At 48.7% G+C, this 19,717-nt stretch overlaps 1 protein-coding gene across 1 annotated transcript in view; it reads left to right on the top strand.

Moving 5' to 3' along the window:
• The first annotated feature begins 1,013 nt into the window (after positions 1-1,013).
• Positions 1,014-19,717, top strand: part of MAU2 (MAU2 sister chromatid cohesion factor) — a 96,030-nt gene continuing 77,326 nt past the window's right edge. Inside the window, exons 1-5 of the mRNA XM_069767697.1 lie at positions 1,014-1,282; positions 4,469-4,486; positions 6,900-6,965; positions 7,821-7,916; positions 7,998-8,092. Of these exons, the coding sequence (XP_069623798.1) occupies positions 1,031-1,282; positions 4,469-4,486; positions 6,900-6,965; positions 7,821-7,916; positions 7,998-8,092 (527 nt within the window). The 5' untranslated portion in view covers positions 1,014-1,030. The remainder of the gene's footprint in view (positions 1,283-4,468; positions 4,487-6,899; positions 6,966-7,820; positions 7,917-7,997; positions 8,093-19,717) is intronic.

Below are 19,717 nucleotides of genomic sequence, written 5' to 3'. Positions count from 1 at the left end.
CCATCTACAGTGGAGTCTGTGAGGACCTCGCTCTAGCAGCTCCGGTCACCTCAGTACTGACCATCTACAGTGGAGTCTGTGAGGACCTCGTTCTAGCAGCTCCGGTCACCTCAGTACTGACCATCTACAGTGGAGTCTGTGAGGACCTCGCTCTAGCAGCTCCGGTCACCTCAGTACTGACCATCTACAGTGGAGTCTGTGAGGACCTCGCTCTAGCAGCTCCGGTCACCTCAGTACTGACCATCTACAGTGGAGTCTGTGAGGACCTCGTTCTAGCAGCTCCGGTCACCTCAGTACTGACCCATCTACAGTGGAGTCCTGTGAGGACCTCGCTCTAGCAGCTCCGGTCACCTCAGTACTGACCATCTACAGTGGAGTCTGTGAGGACCTCGCTCTAGCAGCTCCGGTCACCTCAGTACTGACCCATCTACAGTGGAGTCTGTCGGACCTCGTTCTAGCAGCTCCGGTCACCTCAGTACTGACCATCTACAGTGGAGTCTGTGAGGACCTCGCTCTAGCAGCTCCGGTCACCTCAGTGCTGACCCATCTACAGTGGAGTCTGTGAGGACCTCGTTCTAGCAGCTCCGGTCACCTCAGTGCTGACCATCTACAGTGGAGTCTGTGAGGACCTCGTTCTAGCAGCTCCGGTCACCTCAGTACTGACCCATCTACAGTGGAGTCTGTGAGGACCTCGTTCTAGCAGCTCCGGTCACCTCAGTGCTGACCCATCTACAGTGGAGTCTGAGGACCTCGCTCTAGCAGCTCCGGTCACCTCAGTGCTGAGTGTAGAGTGCCGGCTCCGGTGAGATCCTCACTACAGACACTCCATTGTAGTCACCTCACCAGTCACCAGAGTCTAGAGTCAGAGGAGCTGCAGGAAGGAGCCTCACTGCATAAACCGAGACTGAGCCAATGTCGCTGGGTTACAGAAGACAATGCCGTGACTACAGCTCCCAGAAGGCGCAGCGGTCTCGCGAGCTTTGGGCGGCCGGCCGGGGGAGTGGCCAGGGCCTTGTTGTTGGTGTCAGTGATGGCGACTGCGGCGGTGGTCGCTCCGCAGGCTGAGGCCTCAGAGTCCTGGTACTTGGCGTTGCTGGGGTTTGCAGAGCACTTTCGCACTTCTAGTCCTCCGAAGATCCGCCTGTGTGTGCACTGCCTGCAGGCCGTCTTCCAGTTCAAGCCTCCGCAGCGCATCGAGGCCCGGACTCACCTGCAGGTCGGCTCGGTCCTGTACCATCACACGAAGAACAGCGAGCTGGCCCGACAGCACCTGGAGAAGGCGGTGAGTCTTGCGCAGGGGAGGGTGGCGGTAAAGGGGGCGGCAGCTGAGAGCATAGCCAGCAGTGGGCGCCCAGCTCCTCCGCACCCCTAATGGCCTCAATGGGCTCTGATCTCACCAGATCTCAGCCAGACATAGTGTCGTACAGTGGTGTCAGACTCGCGGCAGAGGTGACGTGCGTCGTCGTCCGACCCGCGGTAGAAGTGATGTGAGTCGTCGTCCGACCCGCGGCAGAGGTGACGTGCGTCGTCGTCCGACCCACGGTAGAGGGGATGTGAGTCGTCGTCCGACCCGCGGCAAAGGTGACGTGCGTCGTCGTCCGACCCGCGGTAGAGGTGACGTGAGTCGTCGTCCGACCCGCGGCAGAGGTGACGTGAGTCGTCGTCTGAGCCTCGGCAGAGGTGACGTGCGTCGTCGTCCGACCCGCGGCAGAGGTGACGTGCGTCGTCGTCCGACCCGCGGCAGAGGTGACGTGCGTCGTCGTCCGACCCGCGGCAGAGGTGACGTGCGTCGTCGTCCGACCCGCGGCAGAGGTGACGTGCGTCGTCGTCCGACCCGCGGCAGAGGTGACGTGCGTCGTCGTCCGACCCGCGGCAGAGGTGACGTGCGTCGTCGTCCGACCCGCGGCAGAGGTGACGTGCGTCGTCGTCCGACCCGCGGCAGAGGTGACGTGCGTCGTCGTCCGACCCGCGGCAGAGGTGACGTGCGTCGTCGTCCGACCCGCGGCAGAGGTGACGTGCGTCGTCGTCCGACCCGCGGCAGAGGTGACGTGCGTCGTCGTCCGACCCGCGGCAGAGGTGACGTGCGTCGTCGTCCGACCCGCGGCAGAGGTGACGTGCGTCGTCGTCCGACCCGCGGCAGAGGTGACGTGCGTCGTCGTCCGACCCGCGGCAGAGGTGACGTGCGTCGTCGTCCGACCCGCGGCAGAGGTGACGTGCGTCGTCGTCCGACCCGCGGCAGAGGTGACGTGCGTCGTCGTCCGACCCGCGGCAGAGGTGACGTGCGTCGTCGTCCGACCCGCGGCAGAGGTGACGTGCGTCGTCGTCCGACCCGCGGCTGAGGTGACGTGCGTCGTCGTCGCCCGACCGGCGGCTGAGGTGACGAGCGTCGTCGTCGCCCGACCGGCGGCTGAGGTGACGCGCGTCGTCGTCGCCCGACCGGCGGCTGAGGTGACGCGCGTCGTCGTCGCCCGACCGGCGGCTGAGGTGACGCGCGTCGTCGTCGCCCGACCGGCGGCTGAGGTGACGCGCGTCGTCGTCGCCCGACCGGCGGCTGAGGTGACGCGCGTCGTCGTCGCCCGACCGGCGGCTGAGGTGACGCGCGTCGTCGTCGCCCGACCGGCGGCTGAGGTGACGCGCGTCGTCGTCGCCCGACCGGCGGCTGAGGTGACGCGCGTCGTCGTCGCCCGACCGGCGGCTGAGGTGACGCGCGTCGTCGTCGCCCGACCGGCGGCTGAGGTGACGCGCGTCGTCGTCGCCCGACCGGCGGCTGAGGTGACGCGCGTCGTCGTCGCCCGACCGGCGGCTGAGGTGACGCGCGTCGTCGTCGCCCGACCGGCGGCTGAGGTGACGCGCGTCGTCGTCGCCCGACCGGCGGCTGAGGTGACGCGCGTCGTCGTCGCCCGACCGGCGGCTGAGGTGACATGCGGTGGCGTCCGACCCAATCGATGGCTGCTGCCAATCACTTTCTTTAGAGAAGGGATTATCTGTCTAAAAGGACTGTGTCTACACTGAGATTTATGTTTTTTTCAATCTATTATACCGTACCCAGGAACCGCTCCTGTGCCATTCTATTTTCTGGCACGCAGAATAGTGTAATCTACTATATAGTTTTTTTTTTTGTGTGTTTTTTTTGCAGTGTGTGAAACTGGAATCTATTTTTCAACATCTTAGTGTGAGACCACACGACTGAAAAAAAACCTGACCTGTAATGGATACTGTCACAAATCAGCAGTAAAATCCACACATAATAAATTCACTTTTATTGCATATTTGCATAGTGCACTGTGAAATTCCCTGTGAAAATCTGCAGAAAGATTTGACGTGTTGCAGATTTTGCCCTGTGGGCCAACTTCCTCACTTAAAAGTTTTTATGGTTTTCTTTTTGTTTTGTTTTTTTCTTGGCATTTGAATGAGTGTTTGTCAATTCTCATCCACTTGGCTACTGGAATATGCTTCAAATCCGGGTGGGAAATCCCTTAAATATTTTCTTACGTTGCTACATGTCTGCAGCATGTGAATTCCCAACCCTTTGTTATTCCAGCTCTATTATCTGCTTCCTACTACTTGGCTGTCAGCTCTTTTGCTGTGTAACTTTTAAGAAAAGAAGCTGTCAGTCAAGCTGGACTTGGCAACACTGGGCAGGGTATAGAGCTGGAGTGACAGAGGCTTGGGAAGAGCTTCCAGTGTCAAAAGCATTTGTCTCATTTGCATATGTGTTCAAGCACTGATTTCTCAGGAATGAACTGTCTTTTGTAAAGGTGTGGCTGGACTTGTATAGGGAGAAACCTATCAATCATGTAAGGCCACGTTCAGTATTTGGTCAGTATTTTACATCAGTATTTGTAAGCCAAAACCAGGAGTGGGTGATAAATGCAGAAGTGGTGCATATGTTTCTGTTATACTTTTCCTCTAATTGTTCCACTCCTGGTTTTGGCTTACAAATACTGAGGTAAAATACTGAACATGTGAATCTGGTCTAAAGAAGTGCTGAGAAAAAACTTTCTTTTCACATAAAAACATACCTAACTGGTAATACTGCGAGATTTACAGGTTATTTCTCTCTATAATGCTGATGTATGTCATTCAGAGACACATGTCATGTCTTCCTTTGGCTCACTTTGAAATAAATAGTAAAAAAAAAACCTTGTTTTTGGAGGATAACCCCTCTACTTGAAATTGACTCTGCTTTCCAATACACATAATTAATAGGTTATACCAGTGAATTATTAGTAACTGTAAGGATAATCTTGGTAAAGGACTGATAAATGGCAATCTAAGGATATGTCGAGACGTCCACTGAACAAAGAATAAGCTGACGGATCCATTATGTCATTCTTTATTTATGTATTACTGGCCGTCTTTACAGTGATGTCATATAGTGATCTGATTTGTGTCTGATGCATTGTCATGAAGCCGTGTTGGCCTATATGTATGAGCTGCAATTTATTTTTCATTTCTTGTTTTTCAGTGGCTAATTTCACAGCAAGTATCCTTTTTTAACAATGGAGATACAGATGTTCTGTTTTCTGATAACGGACCCCGGGTATATTCTTGCTTGTCTGTAAGCTGTTGGAGTTTAATTTCTCAAATGATTCCAGTAATCTGTTAATTTGTACCATTAAACTTTCAAATTCCTCCCCCCTTCCCACCAAAAAAATGCCGACCTTAAAGTTGTGAAGATATGCGCCATTTTTGGGGGTAAAAAATACGATCTGTGGCTAGTTTTTGCATCCTGTAGCAGTATTGATAAGGCTAGCATTCCAAAGTGACAATGCGTTGCCTGAGTGAAGCGGGTCACTTTAACGAGTTTCATAGAAATGTATTTTATTGCACTTTTTACAATAATGCTTCCAGCGCTCTTTCCAATAAGCATGATTAGCTTTGCTGTGAGGTTGCATTTAAACTGCCCTATAGATGGGAACAAGCATTCCTAGGAGCTCTCATCTCTTGATTAACAGCCTGTCTAACCAGGCCGCTAATTATCCAACGAACGAGAAAAACACTTGTCAACTGGTGTGAAATCATTTTTAGGCTTACTTAAAATTTCTAGTTCTCGGCAGCACATCACCTTGTGTAACTAGGTGATGTACGGCTGGGAATGATATCCTATGCACACAACTTGATTGTATCATTCTGTGCACATGGAGAGGCGGTCGGCCTTGTCTAACCACGACTGCTGATCAGTTTGCATTAAAGCCAGTTGGCAGTCATTAAACTACCACAGTTGCCAAGTGCAGGTTTACTTTAAGAATTTACAGTTGTTTGCTGGATCATTATCAGGTGAGAAGTCGTGCTTAAGGGTACCGTCACACTATACCATTTCGATCGCTACGACGGTACGATTCGTGACGTTCCAGCGATATCGTTACGATATCGCTGTGTCTGACACGCAGCAGCGATCAGGGATCCTGCTGAGAATCGTACGTCGTAGCAGATCGTATGGAACTTTCTTTCATCGCTGGATCTCCCGCTGTCATCGCTAGATCGGTGTGTGTGACACCGATCTAGCGATGCGATCCAGCGATGCGTTCGCTTGTAACCAGGGTAAACATCGGGTAACTAAGCGCAGGGCCGCGCTTAGTAACCCGATGTTTACCCTGGTTACAAGCGTAAAACTAAAAAAAAACAAACAGCACATACTTACATTCTGGTGTCCGTCAGGTCCCTTGCCGTCTGCTTCCCGCACTGTGACTGCCGGCCGTAAAGTGAAAGCAGAGCACAGCGGTGTAACCAGGGTAAACATCGGGTTACTAAGCGCGGCCCTGCGCTTAGTTACCCGATGTTTACCCTGGTTACCCAGGGACCTCGGCATCGTTGGTCGCTGGAGAGCTGTCTGTGTGACAGCTCCCCAGCGACCACACTACGATTTACCTACGATCACGGCCTGGTCGTGATCGTAGGTAAATCGTATAGTGTGACGGTACCCTAAGAGCCGAAGATGAGGATTGATTGGAGGGCCACAAAGGAAAGTGGTGCAGTTGTCCTACCAGGATAAGGTTACTACACAATATTGTCTTGCTTGGTAGTACAGTAGGTGTCTTAAGGTACCGTCACATTTAGCGACGCTGCAGCGATCTGGACAACGATGGCGATCGCTGCAGCGTTGCTGTGTGGTCGCTGGAGAGCTGTCACACAGACAGCTCTCCAGCGACGAACGGTGCCGAAGTCCCTGGGTAACCAGGGTAAACATCGAGTTACTAAGCGCAGGGCCGCGCTTAGTAACCCGATGTTTACCCTGGTTACCAGTGTAAATGTAAAAAAAACAAACACCACATACTTACATTCCGGTGTCTGTCACGTCCCCCGGCGTTCTGCTTCCCTGCACTGTGTAAGCGCCAGCCGTAAAGCAGAGCGGTGACGTCACCACTGTGCTCTGCTTTACGGCCAGCCGGCGCTGACACAGTGCAGGGAAGCAGAACGCCGGGGGACGCGACAGACACCGGAATGTAAGTATGTAGTGTTTGTTTTTTTTTACATTTACACTGGTAACCAGGGTAAACATCGGGTTACTAAGCGCGGCCCTGCGCTTAATAACCCGATGTTTACCCTGGTTACCAGTGAAGACATCGCTGGATCGGCGTCACACACGCCGATTCAGCGATGTCTGCGGGAGGTCCAATGACGAAATAAAGTTCTGGCCCTTCTGCTCCGACCAACGATGTCACAGCAGGATCCAGATCGCTGCTGCGTGTCAAACACAACGATATCGCTATCCAGGACGCTGCAACGTCACGGATCGCTAGCGATATCTTTGTTAAGTTGTTCAGTGTGAAGGTACCTTTAGGGTATGTTCGCACATGGCAGACTTGTGTAAATCTGAATGTCAAATGAATGGAATGTTGGCAGAAATCTGTGCACAAAAAACTGTTATGTTTTCGAGCTAAACTCACTGACTTCAGATTCCTCAGTTCGAAGATGTTAAGTTTGAAGCCGCAAGCCTGCTGTCTGAGTTATATTGCCAGGAGGTGAGTTACAAGCATTGCACTAAAGCTGATTTACACATTATTCTATATTATGTATCCTAACATAGGGGATGTGTACATAGCGTTATTTCGAGGAGTCTGTTATTGCTGGTCCTCTCCAAAAAACACTCTTGTTGTCAAACAACGTTGCTGTTAATATATTCAGTCTTTTAAGCGTTTTTTCCAACTTTTAGTTGTCTAAAATCAACTTGTGGGTTCGAGTGCATCTTTCTTTGAAGAGTCTCCTGATGGGAAAAGCGCTCCAAATTGGGCCCTGTTCAATCAAAAGGCTGCAAAAATCACCTCACGGGAAAAAAAGTTTTAGAAAACTCTTGTAAACCTCTTTGTGAAACCAAATCTCCCTACAGAAGGAGCTTTTTCTGAAGCAGCTGTCCACCAAATTTTACAAACCAAAGAGAGAGTGGGCTAACATCTCAAAATACCCTTGAGTTTATTGGATTCCAACAAATAGAGTAAATTGTTCCCACCCCTCAAATATTTTAGATTTAGGGTCAGAGGACAATAATACTTTCACACTCCTTATCTATGAACTGTTCCAATATTTATGGACACAACTGTTCATCCCTCTGCCATAATGGTAGTTCTGCTTCATGTCGCCTGTCTTATCTATGGCATTTTTCTGGGCTGTATTGTGCATATTTATGTGATTCTTCAGAATTTGTATTAGTCTATGCCTGATGAAGAGGCCTGAGTAGTCTAGAAAGCTTGCAATTTGTTACCTTTTAATGGTTAACTGAAAAGATGGTATCAACCACTGAGGACTCTCAATCCTAAATATTTTAGTAGGAGGTAGGAATGCAATATTCCAAATCTTTGACTTTTCATGTTCTGTTGCAGAATTCTGTGGATGCAGCAAAGCCTCTCCTACGTAAGGCAATCCAAATCTCTCAGCAAACTCCATACTGGCATTGCAGGCTGCTTTTTCAGCTCGCGGTGAGTGACACATTTAAATAAAACAAATGCAGTCATACTGAGAATCAGCCCACTATTTAATCCTGTTATTACAATTTTCAGCAACTTCATACACTTGAAAAAGATCTAGTGTCGGCATGTGACCTTCTTGGAGTTGGAGCAGAGTATGCCCGTGTGGTGGGCTCCGAGTATACCAGGTAACATGTCTACTTTATATGTTACAACCATGTTATGGACACCGGCACTTTGACAAAACACTGCGGCATATCTGCAGTCAAAGAGCTGGGGTGTGCTTACAACTGCTGCTTACTGTATACTAAACAATGATTGTAGTCACTGCGGGTACACCTCTATTACTGAAATCCTGCAACTCTTTCGAGGAACAAAGTTAATGTTCTCTCAGCCACACTTAAGTAAGACGACCAGACAGTATTATAACACTATTTAACTGCAGGTAACCTGTGTAGGAGAAGGTTATTCAATTTTAGGGATGTGATTGGCTCCCTTTAATGTAAACAGCACCTAACCAAAAGATAGGTGAATAATGGGATTTCAGTCCAGTTATTGGGGTCCCCCACAGATATCTATTAGGCTACGTTCAGATTTGCGTTGTGCGCCGCTGCGTCGGCGACGCAACAAACAAAGCAAATAAAAACGCACGCAAAAACGCTGCGTTTTGGGACGCATGCGTCCTTTTTTGCCGAAATTTGGACGCAAGAAAAATGCAACTTGTTCCATTTTCTGCGCCCAACGCTTGCGGCAAAAAAAACGCATGCATCGCACAACGCATGTCCATGCGCCCCCCATGTTAAATATAGGGGCGCATGACGCATGCGTTGCCGCAGCGTTTCCCGACGCAGCGTCGGGAAACGCTAATGTGAACGTTGCCTTAGTGATGAGCGAATATACTCATTGCTCGAGATTTCTCGAGCATGCTCGGGGGTCCTCCGAGTATTTTTTTAGTGCTCGGAGATTATTTTTCTTGCCGCAGCTGAATGATTTACATCTGTTAGCCAGCGTGATTACATGTGGGGATTCCCTAGCAACCAGGCAACCCCCACATGTACTTATACTGGCTAACAGATGTAAATCATTCAGCTGCGGCAAGAAAAACTAAATCTCTGAGCACTATAAAATACTCGGAGGACCCCCGAGCATGCTCGGGATATCTCGAGTAACGAGTGTATTCGCTCATCACAAATATCTATTGAGGATGCAAAATTGCACTGTTTAGAAACTAAGGCTGGACACACTGACCTAACATAGGTTACGGTCATTGTTGGTGACAAAACCATGATTTGGGACTTTTGTTGTTTCCAAATTTTTTACTTTAAAGGCATTATTTTGGTGAATGCATGGAATCTTTGGTTGCTGTGGCACATACACTGTGCGCAAAATTATTAGGCAAGTTGTATTTGGATCACATGACACTTTTTATACATGTTGTCCTACTCCAAGCTGTTCAAGCTTGAGAGCCCACTACCAATTAAATAAATCAGGTGATGTGCATCTCTAAGGCCGGTTTCACATGTCAGTGGCTCCGGTACGTGAGGTGACAGTTTCCTCACGTACCGGAGACACTGACTCACGTAGACACATTAAAATCAATGTGTCTCTGCACATGTCAGCGTATTTTCACGGACCGTGTGTCCGTTTGAAAAACACAGAGACATGTCAGTGTTTGTGGGAACGCACGGATCACACGGACCCATTAAAGTCAATGGGTCCGTGTAAAACACATACCGCACACAGATGCTTTCCGTGTGCAGTCTGTGTGCCGTGCAGGAGACAGCGCTACAGTAAGCGCTGTCCCCCCCAGCTTGTGGTGCTGAAGCCCCATTCATTTCTTCTCTCCAGCAGCGTTCGCTGGAGCGAAGGAATGAAAAATCATTTTTTTTTCCTGTTAGTTCCCGGTAATCTCCTCCCTCCCTCCCTCCCTCCCCCGATGCTCCTTCGATGCTTCCTCTTAGCGTCGCAGCTCCTAAGATAGCCAAATCTAAAAAACCTTACTCCGACTTCCAAAAATATTTAGCTTTGATATTTATGAGTTTTTTGGGTTGATTGAGAACATAGTTGTTGATCAATAATAAAAATAATCCTCTAAAATACAACTTGCATAGTCTGCACACAGTGTAGAGATAAACCTTCATATATGGTTTTGCATTTTGCTCTCTTCATTAATTATTTAAGGTACGTTGCCATGGACCTATTTTTGTGGCATAATTTCCACAGCAGATAAAATGCAGTGAAATCTGCTGTTGTCCATGTATACCCAAAATTTCACCCTTTGCATTGTAAGGGCTAGAATCCGTGATATATCCACAACATAAATTGACATTCTGCTGATCAAAATTCGCAGCGCTGCTCAGTCTTTCTCAGTAGTGCATCAGTGACATTTTCTTCTAGTATGATACACAGTAGCTTTGCAGGTATCTCAACCCTCATGCAAACACAAAGATCTCTGTAGAATCAGAAGTGGTAATTATGGGGGGCATCCTAATCCTACTCCTGCCTTAGGGTACCGTCACACAGTGGCATTTTGATCGCTATGACGGCACGATTCATGACGTTCCAGCGATATAGTTACGATCTAGCTGTGTCTGACACGCTCCTGCGATCAGGGACCCCGCTGAGAATTGTACATCGTAGCAGATCGTTTGAAACTTTCTTTCGTCGTCTAGTGTCCCGCTGTGGCGACATGATCGCATGGTGTAACAAAGGTGTGCACGATATTGTATACGATGTGCGCATAGTAACCAACGGCTTCTACATCGCAAATACGTCGTGAAGTTATCGCTCCAGCGTCGTGCATTGCAAAGTGTGACAGCAGTCTACGACGCTGGAGCGATATTGGAGCGATGCTGGAGCGTCACGGATCGTGCCGTCGTAGCGACCAAAGTGCCACTGTGAGACGACACCCTTACACACTAGATGGTAGTATGCCGAGCCATCTCCCATACACAGGAGAACTCATTTGATCCAAGCACTCCTTTGTTTTCTGAAAGAGTTGCCACTCGACATACTGTGTCCTTCTCTATAGGAAGACTTATACGGTAGTTTTGTACAGTGAGGGTTATGCCTGTGCATATCAGTCCATCATATACAGTGAAGGAAATAATTTGATCCTTTGCTGATTTTGTAAGATTGCCCACTGACAAAGACATGAACAGTCTATAATTTCTCCTATGCCTCATTGGGGGACACAGGGCCATGGGTGTTATGCTGCTGCCACTAGGAGGCTGACACTAAGTGAAAATAGATTAACTCCTCCCCTGCAGTATACACCCTCCTGCTGACTCTAAGTGAACCAGTTCTTGCTTAGTGTCTGTAAGAGGCACTTAAGTCTGGTTTTTCAGACCCCCAACGTTTTTGTTATTTTTTACTTTTCTGTAAATTTTTATTTTTTAATTAACGTAGTGAAGGGGGCGATGGATCCTTTCAAGGTTCTGAACTCTCCCGAACAATCAACAGGCGAGAAAGCGGAGTGTCGCCTCCCCATACCCTCTCCTGCGACGTGGGAGCTCACTACCTGAGCTCACTATAGGGGCGACTGTTCCTTCGGGTCCTGATCTCCCCACACCAGCAACAGGCGCGTGTTGCCTCTATGTATCCTCTCCTGGAGCCAGGCCCATAGCCAGACATCTTGCCCTGTTCCATCCTATGGGAGTGAACCCACTAGATGTACAGAGGCCCTTCATTGGCGTCCGTGCAGCCCCCACTGCATCACCACTGATTGTAAGCGGATGATGGAAGGAGGCAGAAAGGCTCTCTCCACCCCTCCTTGTCTATGGGAATGGTGGATTGAGAGTGAACCCTAGGACCAGCACACCTGCAGCTCCGTCTCTGCTACATCCGTGAGTAAGACTGCAGCTGGTAGGCAGAGGCTCCATCCGGCAGAGAAGGGGGTCCTGGTCCCAGGGAGGGGGAGGAGTTCCAGTGTCCAGCTTTTTTTGTACACCACTACAGCCATTCTTAGTTTGCCTCCCGGCAGCACCGAGGTCCCGGTCCCTCCCCAACTTCTGGCAGGCTCGGCGGGCGCTATGGTGAGCGACCGCGGCCCGCACCTCCCCTTGGCCCAGAAACTTAGTCCCTGGCTTCTAGCCGGGATAGGCCGCAGGCTTAGCGGACACTGTGGTGAACAACCGCGGCCCGCACTTCCCCTGGCACTAGAAATTTAGTCCCCAGCTTCTAGCTGGGATAGGCCTCATTTTTATGGCCCCACCTACCGGGGTGTGCGTTTAGAACGAGAAGCGCCTTCCTTATCTCGGTGGCCATCTTCCTACAGGGCAGCAGCTTTTTTTTCTGGGAGCCTGGACACAGCAGGAGCAGCGCTGATAGAAGTGCTGTGTGGGCGATAGACAGCGCCACCTCCCCTGGGGACTCGACACAGGACTTGGATAAGCTGCAGAATCTTAGCTTAACCCTTCCTCTGCACGTACACTCCCTTACAGAAGTTATGTCGCTTATCCATGTTATGTAAATAAAAGCTTAAAACGTTAAATTTATCCATTGGTTGTATAAATTATTCTTTTGAAAGCTGAAACCCTCCGAAATGGAAGTCACACAAAATATTAAATATGACTCTAATAGCACCACAACTTCATTCACCAATGTTATGCAACATATATTTGTATTTAAGTTAATTATTTGAATATCGCATTACTTTCTGTGGGCGACAAAACTTTTGTCTTGCCAAAATCTGACCATTCTGTGACCATTAACTGATCAATATTTCTGCATTGATGCCAATTTATTTTCTTAACTTAAACCACATTTCAGTGGGTTTCAGCTTTCAAAAGAATAATTTATACATCCAATGGATGAATTTAATGTCAGGTTATAAGCTTTTATTTACATAACATGGATAAGCGACATAACTTTTGTCAGGGAGTGTACATCCTCCCTCTCTGTGTCTCTGGACACCAGGGTACACTATGTCTCAACCTAAAGCATCCAAAAAGGCTAACAAAGCACATACTGTGTATTTTGCCTTATTTACCACTTGCAAGGTTTCTTTGCCCCGAGGCCACAATACTGCGTTCAACGCAGCTCGGTATCTGCCCGGGAGCCACCGCCCCTGCTTCCAACTCTAGCGAGCCTAGTCCCCCCGAGTGGGCTACTTCCCTGTCACGGTCTATGGCTTCTTTGGCAAAGGCAATGGACTTTCTTTGGGTCATGTTTCTAGAAAAAGGACACATGACACTTCCCCCGAACCTTCTCGTGCTTCGGCCTCTGTAAATTTAGGTTCTCGCTCCCCCTCTCCGGTGGTTGGTAGCCAACATGATTCAGAATACCAATCTGAGGTGTCCTCAGATCAGGACTCGCAGAATTATCAGGAGACAGTTGAGGGTGGACGCGGAACCCGTATCTATCCCAGATCGCGCCGTGTCCTTTAAGAGGACTAAACATCCTCACAGTGTTTGCCAACCACCCCGAGTTTAAGGACATCGTTGAGAAACATAGGGATCAACCGGATAAACGCTTTACAGGGCAGAAAACCATGGAGTCTAGATATCCCTTTGCCCCTGATTTAATAAAGGATTGGCTACAGTTGACAAGGTGGATCCTCCCATATCGCGGCTTCTATCTTTGTCCGATGGCGCCGCAGTCAAAAATCCTAGTGACCGCCAAATTGACACTCTTGCTCGGTCAGTCTTTGAGGCCTCTGGAGCTGCGCTCTTTCCATCCTTTCCTGCAACCTGGGTGGCTAAAGCGGCTGTGGTGTATTGGGCTGAGGCATTGTCTGCAGCCATTCAGGAAACTGACCCCCCCCCCCCCCCCCCCCCCCCCAAGGCGGCATGCCTCGCTAGCCAGATATCTTGGGCGGGGGATTTTGTAGTTTCTGCTTCTTTGGATGCGTGTAACTACGCTTCACAAGAAGCAGCAAACGCCATCACCATTAGGAGGGCACTATGGCTCAGAGACTGGTGTGCGGATTCTGCTTCCAAAAAGTCTTTAACCTCTCTGCCCTATCAGAGCCGTCGTTTTTTTGGAGAAAAACTTGATCAACTAATCTTCGATGCGACCGGAGGGAAGAGTAAGTTTCTTCCCCAGCAGAGGCCTGATCGGCCATTTTGGAAACAACAACAAGTTCGAACCTTTTTTTTTTTTTGTAACAATCCCAGCTGGTCCTCTACAACCGTGTCTTCGGGACCAGGGCGTGCCTCACGTAGGGATCGAGGCTCCCAGGTCTCATACAGACCCACCCATTCCTCAAAGGGCAGGCCTAGACAGTCTGGACCCAAGGGAGCCATATCACACAGATCCTCTGCACAATGACTTGGTGCGGTATCCGGGGGGCAATAACAAAGTAGGCGGTCATCTGCTTTTGTTCTGTCAAGCCTGGCTCTCGGTCTTTCATGGCGAGTGGGTCAGAGATCTGGTGTCCTCTGGATACAAAATTGAGGTTTCGTATCTTCCACCAACACGTTTTTTCCTGTATTCTCCTCCCAAGGAAAGACAGCAGCGTTCTTGCGAGCCATAAATGTGCTGAGAAAGGACGGGGTCATTATCCCTATTCCGTAAAACGAAAGGTTAAAGAGTTTGCACTCGAACGCATTTGTGGTTCCAAAAAAGGATGGGACAGTGCGGCCTATACTGGACCTAAAACTGTTGAATAAGTTTGTCAACAGTGCAACTGTTCAGAATGGAGTCGCTCCGTTCAGTCATTGCTTCAATGGAAAAAGGAGAGTTTTTAGCGTCCATAGACATCCAGGATGCTTACCTTCATATCTCAATTTTTTCCCCTCATCAAAGATTCCTACGATTTGCGGTTCGAGAGGAACACTTTCAATTCGTTGCCTTGCCTTTTGGCCTCGTCACCGCCCCCAGAGTCTTCACTAAGGTCATGGCGGCTGCCATGGCCATCCTTCTCGCTCGGGGGGTGGTAGTGCTACCGTATCTAGACGATCTCCTGATCAAGGGATCGTCTTTTCACGCCCGCAAGGAGTGCGTGAGTATCACGATAGATACACTTTCTTGCCTGGGCTGGAAGATAAACTTCAAAAAGTTCTCGCCAGTACCAGCTCAATGAATTCTTTTCTTGGAAATGATTCTGGACACTTCCCAAGGGTTGGTGATCCTTCCCCCGGAAAAGGTCTTGGCTTTACAGCGGAAAAAACAGATGCTTTTCTGCTCTTTTCCTCACTCTCTGCGTTTCAGTATGAGAGTACTCGGCAAGATGGTGGCAGCTATAGAGGCGGTTCCATTAGCACATTAACAACCTGGGACAGGAATCCGTTTTCTCTCAACCGTCGATTCCAGATCTCTCAGCGGGTCAAGCCGACCCACAGGTGGTGAGTGCTGAAGTCTTCACTGGATCAGGGATAGTCCTTCCTTCCAGTACATTGGCTAGTGGTGACAACAGACACCAGCCTTCTTGGCTGGGGGGCAGTGTTCCGCCATTACACAGCACAGGGACGCTGGTCTTCTCGAGAGACGCGTCTGCTGATCAATATTTTGGAGATACAAGCAATCAAGTTCTGCGGTTTCATCACCTCCTGGCAGGTCGACCTATCAGGATTCAATCCGACAACGCCACAGCTGTGGCATACCTCAACCGTCGGGGGCACCCGCAGCAGGGCAGCCAAGATCGAAGTAGGTCACATTTTCCGATGGGCCGAGAGGAACCGCTCTGTAATCTCAGCAGTACACATCCTGGGCGTAGAGAATTGAGCGGCAGACTTTCTCAGTCGCCAGGGTCTCGCCTCGGGAGAGTGGTCTCTGCATCTGGAGGTCTTTCAGCAGATCTGCGCTCACTGGGGGACTCCGGATGTGGATCTGATGGCCTCAAGGCTAAATGCCAAAGTTCCCGAGTTCATAGCTCGGTCCCACGACCCAGTGGCCATCAGAGCAGACACACTGGTCCTTCCGTGGCATCAATTTTGGCTTCCGTATGTGTTCCCTCCGCTCCCCTTACTTCAGAGAGTCATCAAGAAGATCAGAGTGGAAGGGGTACCAGTGATCCTGGTTGCGCCGGATTGGCCGCAACGGGCGTGGTACGCGGAGCTAGTTCAACTCGTCGCCAATGTTCCCTGGCGACTGCCAGATCGCCCAGATCTGCTGCCCCAGGACCCATTTACCATCAGAACTCCGAGGCCCTGTGTTTAACGGCATGGCCGTTGAATCCTGGGTTCTAGCTCACTCAGGACTCTCTCATTAAGTAATCTCCACCATGCTTAATGCTAGGAAGCCCACATCTATGCGCATTTATCATCGCACCTGGAAAACCTTCTTCTCATGGTGCAAAGGCCGTGGACGCTCTCCTCTTGACTTCTCCATTCCTTCCATTTTAGAATTTCTGCAGACCGAATTGGAGTCAGGTCTCACGCTTAGCTTAAAGGTCAGATTTCAGCCTTATCGGTTCTGTTCCAACGCAGGATTGCCAACAGATTACAGGTTGGGATTCAGGGAGTCTCTCATGTGGTGCCTCCCTATAAAATGCCGTTGGAACCATGGGATCTTAATTTGTTCCTCGGTGTTTTACAAGAGGTCCCTTTTTTGAACCGCTGCAGGATGTATCACTAACTTTCCTTTCCTGGAAAGTAGCTTTTCTAGTCGCTGTCACCTCAATCAGGCGGGTCTCTGAGTTGTCGGCCCTGTCCTGCCAAGCTCCGTTCCTGAATTACTATCAAGACAAGGTGGTTCTGAGAACGTCCCCGTCTTTTCTGCAGAAAGTCGTCTCTTCCTTCCATCTCAATGAGGATATTGTTTTACCCTCACTTTTTCCGGCACCAGTACATCGTATCGAGAAGGCTCTTCACACCCTGGAACTAGTGAGAGCCCTGAAGCGATATGTCTCGCGGACTGCTTCTTTTCGCAAGTGAGATTCTCTATTCGTGCTTCCGGAGGGGCATAGGAAGAGCCTAGCCGCTTCAAAGGCCACAATAGCCAAGTGGATCTGCTCGGCTATTCAGGAGTCCTACCGTGTCAGGGGCGAACCTGTCCCAGCAGGGATTAAGGCACACTCCACTCTGTCAGTGGATGCCTCTTGGGCCATTCGGCACCAGGTGTCAGCAGAAAAGGTCTGCAGAGCTGCGACCTGGTCCAGCTTGCTTACTTTCACAAAACATTACAGTATTCATTCTCAGGCCTCTGCTGTTTCCATAATTGTTCTCTGCAGATTCAGCCCTCGGCAGACGGATTTTGCAGGCGGCAGTACCACATCTGTAAGTTGTAGGTACATGGGGTAATAGCAGTTGTGTTGTTCCCCACCCAGGGACTTCTTTAGGACATCCCATGGTCCTGTGTCCCCCAATGAGGCGTAGGAGAAATAGGGATTTTTGTGTACTCACCGTCAAATCCTTTTCTCCAAGCCAATCATTGGGGGACACAGCACCCACCCTGTTAGTCTAATGACTTGTTTGCTTTATGGTTTTGACATACTGTATATACTCGAGTATAAGCCGAGATTTTCAGCCCATTTTTTTGGGCTTAAAGTGCCCCTCTCGGCTTCTACTTGAGTCATCCCAGGGGGTCAGCGGGGAAGGGGGAGTGGCAGCTGTCAAATCATACTTACCTTCTCCCGACACGTCTCTGCACGTTCCTGCTTCTCCGGCGCCCGCAGCTTCTTCCTATGTTCAGCGGTCACGTGGTACCGCTCATTGAAGTAATGAATATGGACGCATATTCATTACTTTAACCCCTTTACCCCCAAGGGTGGTTTGCACGTTAATGACCAGGCCAATTTTTACAATTCTGACCACTGTCCCTTTATGAGGTTATAACTCCGAAACGCTTCAACGGATCCTGGTGATTCTGACATTGTTTTCTCGTGACATATTGTACTTCATGATAGTGGTAAAATTTCTTTGATAGTACCTGCGTTTATTTGTGAAAAAAACGGAAATTTGGCGAAAATTTTGAAAATTTCGCAATTTTCAAACTTTGAATCTTTATGCAATTAAATCACAGAGATATGTCACACAAAATACTTAATAAGTAACATTTCCCACATGTCTCCTTTACATCAGCATAATTTTGGAACCAATTTTTTTGTTTGTTAGGGAGTTATAAGGGTTAAAAGTTGACCAGCAATTTCTCATTTTTACAACACCATTTTTTTTTTAGGGACCACGTCTCATTTGAAGTCATTTTGAGGGGTCTATATGATAGAAAATGCCCAAGTGTGACACCATTCTAAAAACTGCACCCCTCAAGGTGCTCAAAATCACATTCAAGAAGTTTATTAACCCTTCAGGTGTTTAATAGGAATTTTTGGAATGTTTAAATAAAAATGAACATTTAACTTTTTTACACAAAAAATTTACTTCAGCTCCAATTTGTTTTATTTTACCAAGGGTAACAGGAGAAATTGGACCCAAAAAGTTGTTGTCCAATTTGTCCTGAGTACGCTGATACCCCATATGTGGCAGTAAACCACTGTTTGGGCGCATGGGAGAGCTCGGAAGGGAAGGAGCGCTATTTGACTTTTCAATGCAAAATTGACAGGAATTGAGATGGGACGCCATGTTGCGTTTGGAGAGCCACTGATGTGCCTAAACATTGAAACCCCCCACAAGTGACACCATTTTGGAAAGTAGACCCCCTAAGGAACTTATCTGGATGTGTGGTGAGCACTTTGACCCACCAAGTGCTTCACAGAAGTTTATAATGCAGAACCGTAAAAATAAAAAATCATATTTTTTCACAAAAATTATATTTTTGCCCCCAATTTTTTATTTTTGCAAGGGTAAGAGAAGAAATTGGACCTCAAAAGTTGTTGTCCAATTTGTCCTGAGTACGCTGATACCTCATATGTGGCAGTAAACCACTGTTTGGGCGCATGGGAGAGCTCGGAAGGGAAGGAGCGCAGTTTGACTTTTCAATGCAAAATTGACAGAAATTGAGATGGGACGCCATGTTGCGTTTGGAGAGCCACTGATGTGCCTAAACATTGAAACCCCCCACAAGTGACACCATTTTGGAAAGTAGACCCCCTAAGGAACTTATCTAGAGGTGTGGTGAGCACTTTGACCCACCAAGTGCTTCACAGAAGTTTATAATGCAGAACCGTAAAAATAAAAAATCATATTTTTTCACAAAAATTATATTTTTGCCCCCAATTTTTTATTTTTCCAAGGGTAAGAGAAGAAATTGGACCTCAAAAGTTGTTGTCCAATTTGTCCCGAGTACGCTGATACCCCATATGTGGCAGTAAACCACTGTTTGGGCGCATGGGAGAGCTCGGAAGGGAAGGAGCGCCGTTTGACTTTTCAATGCAAAATTGACAGGAATTGAGATGGGACGCCATGTTGCGTTTGGAGAGCCACTGATGTGCCTAAACATTGAAACCCCCCACAAGTGACACCATTTTGGAAAGTAGACCCCCTAAGGAACTTATCTGGATGTGTGGTGAGCACTTTGACCCACCAAGGGCTTCACAGAAGTTTATAATGCAGAGCCATAAAAATAAAACAAAATTTTTTTCCCACAAAAATTATTTTTTAGCCCCCAGTTTTGTATTTTCCCTAGGGTAACAGGAGAAATTGGACCCCAAAAGTTGTTGTCCAATTTGTCCTGAGTACGCTGATACCCCATATGTGGGGGGGAACCACCGTTTGGGCGCATGGGAGGGTTCGGAAGGGAAGGAGCGCCATTTGGAATGCAGACTTAGATGGAATGGTCTGCAGGCGTCACATTGCGTTTGCAGAGCCCCTAATGTACCTAAACAGTAGAAACCCCCCACAAGTGACACCATTTTGGAAAGTAGACCCCCTAAGGAACTCATCTTGATGTGTTGTGAGAGCTTTGAACCCCCAAGTATTTCACTACAGTTTATAACGCAGAGCCATGCAAATAAAAAATATTTTTTTTTCCACAAA

This window comes from Ranitomeya imitator, chromosome 1 (genome assembly GCF_032444005.1).
Source record: "Ranitomeya imitator isolate aRanImi1 chromosome 1, aRanImi1.pri, whole genome shotgun sequence".
NCBI classification, from domain to species: domain Eukaryota; kingdom Metazoa; phylum Chordata; class Amphibia; order Anura; family Dendrobatidae; genus Ranitomeya; species Ranitomeya imitator.
Note: the sequence above shows the minus strand (reverse complement) of the source record. Positions and strands in the feature narration are given on the sequence as shown.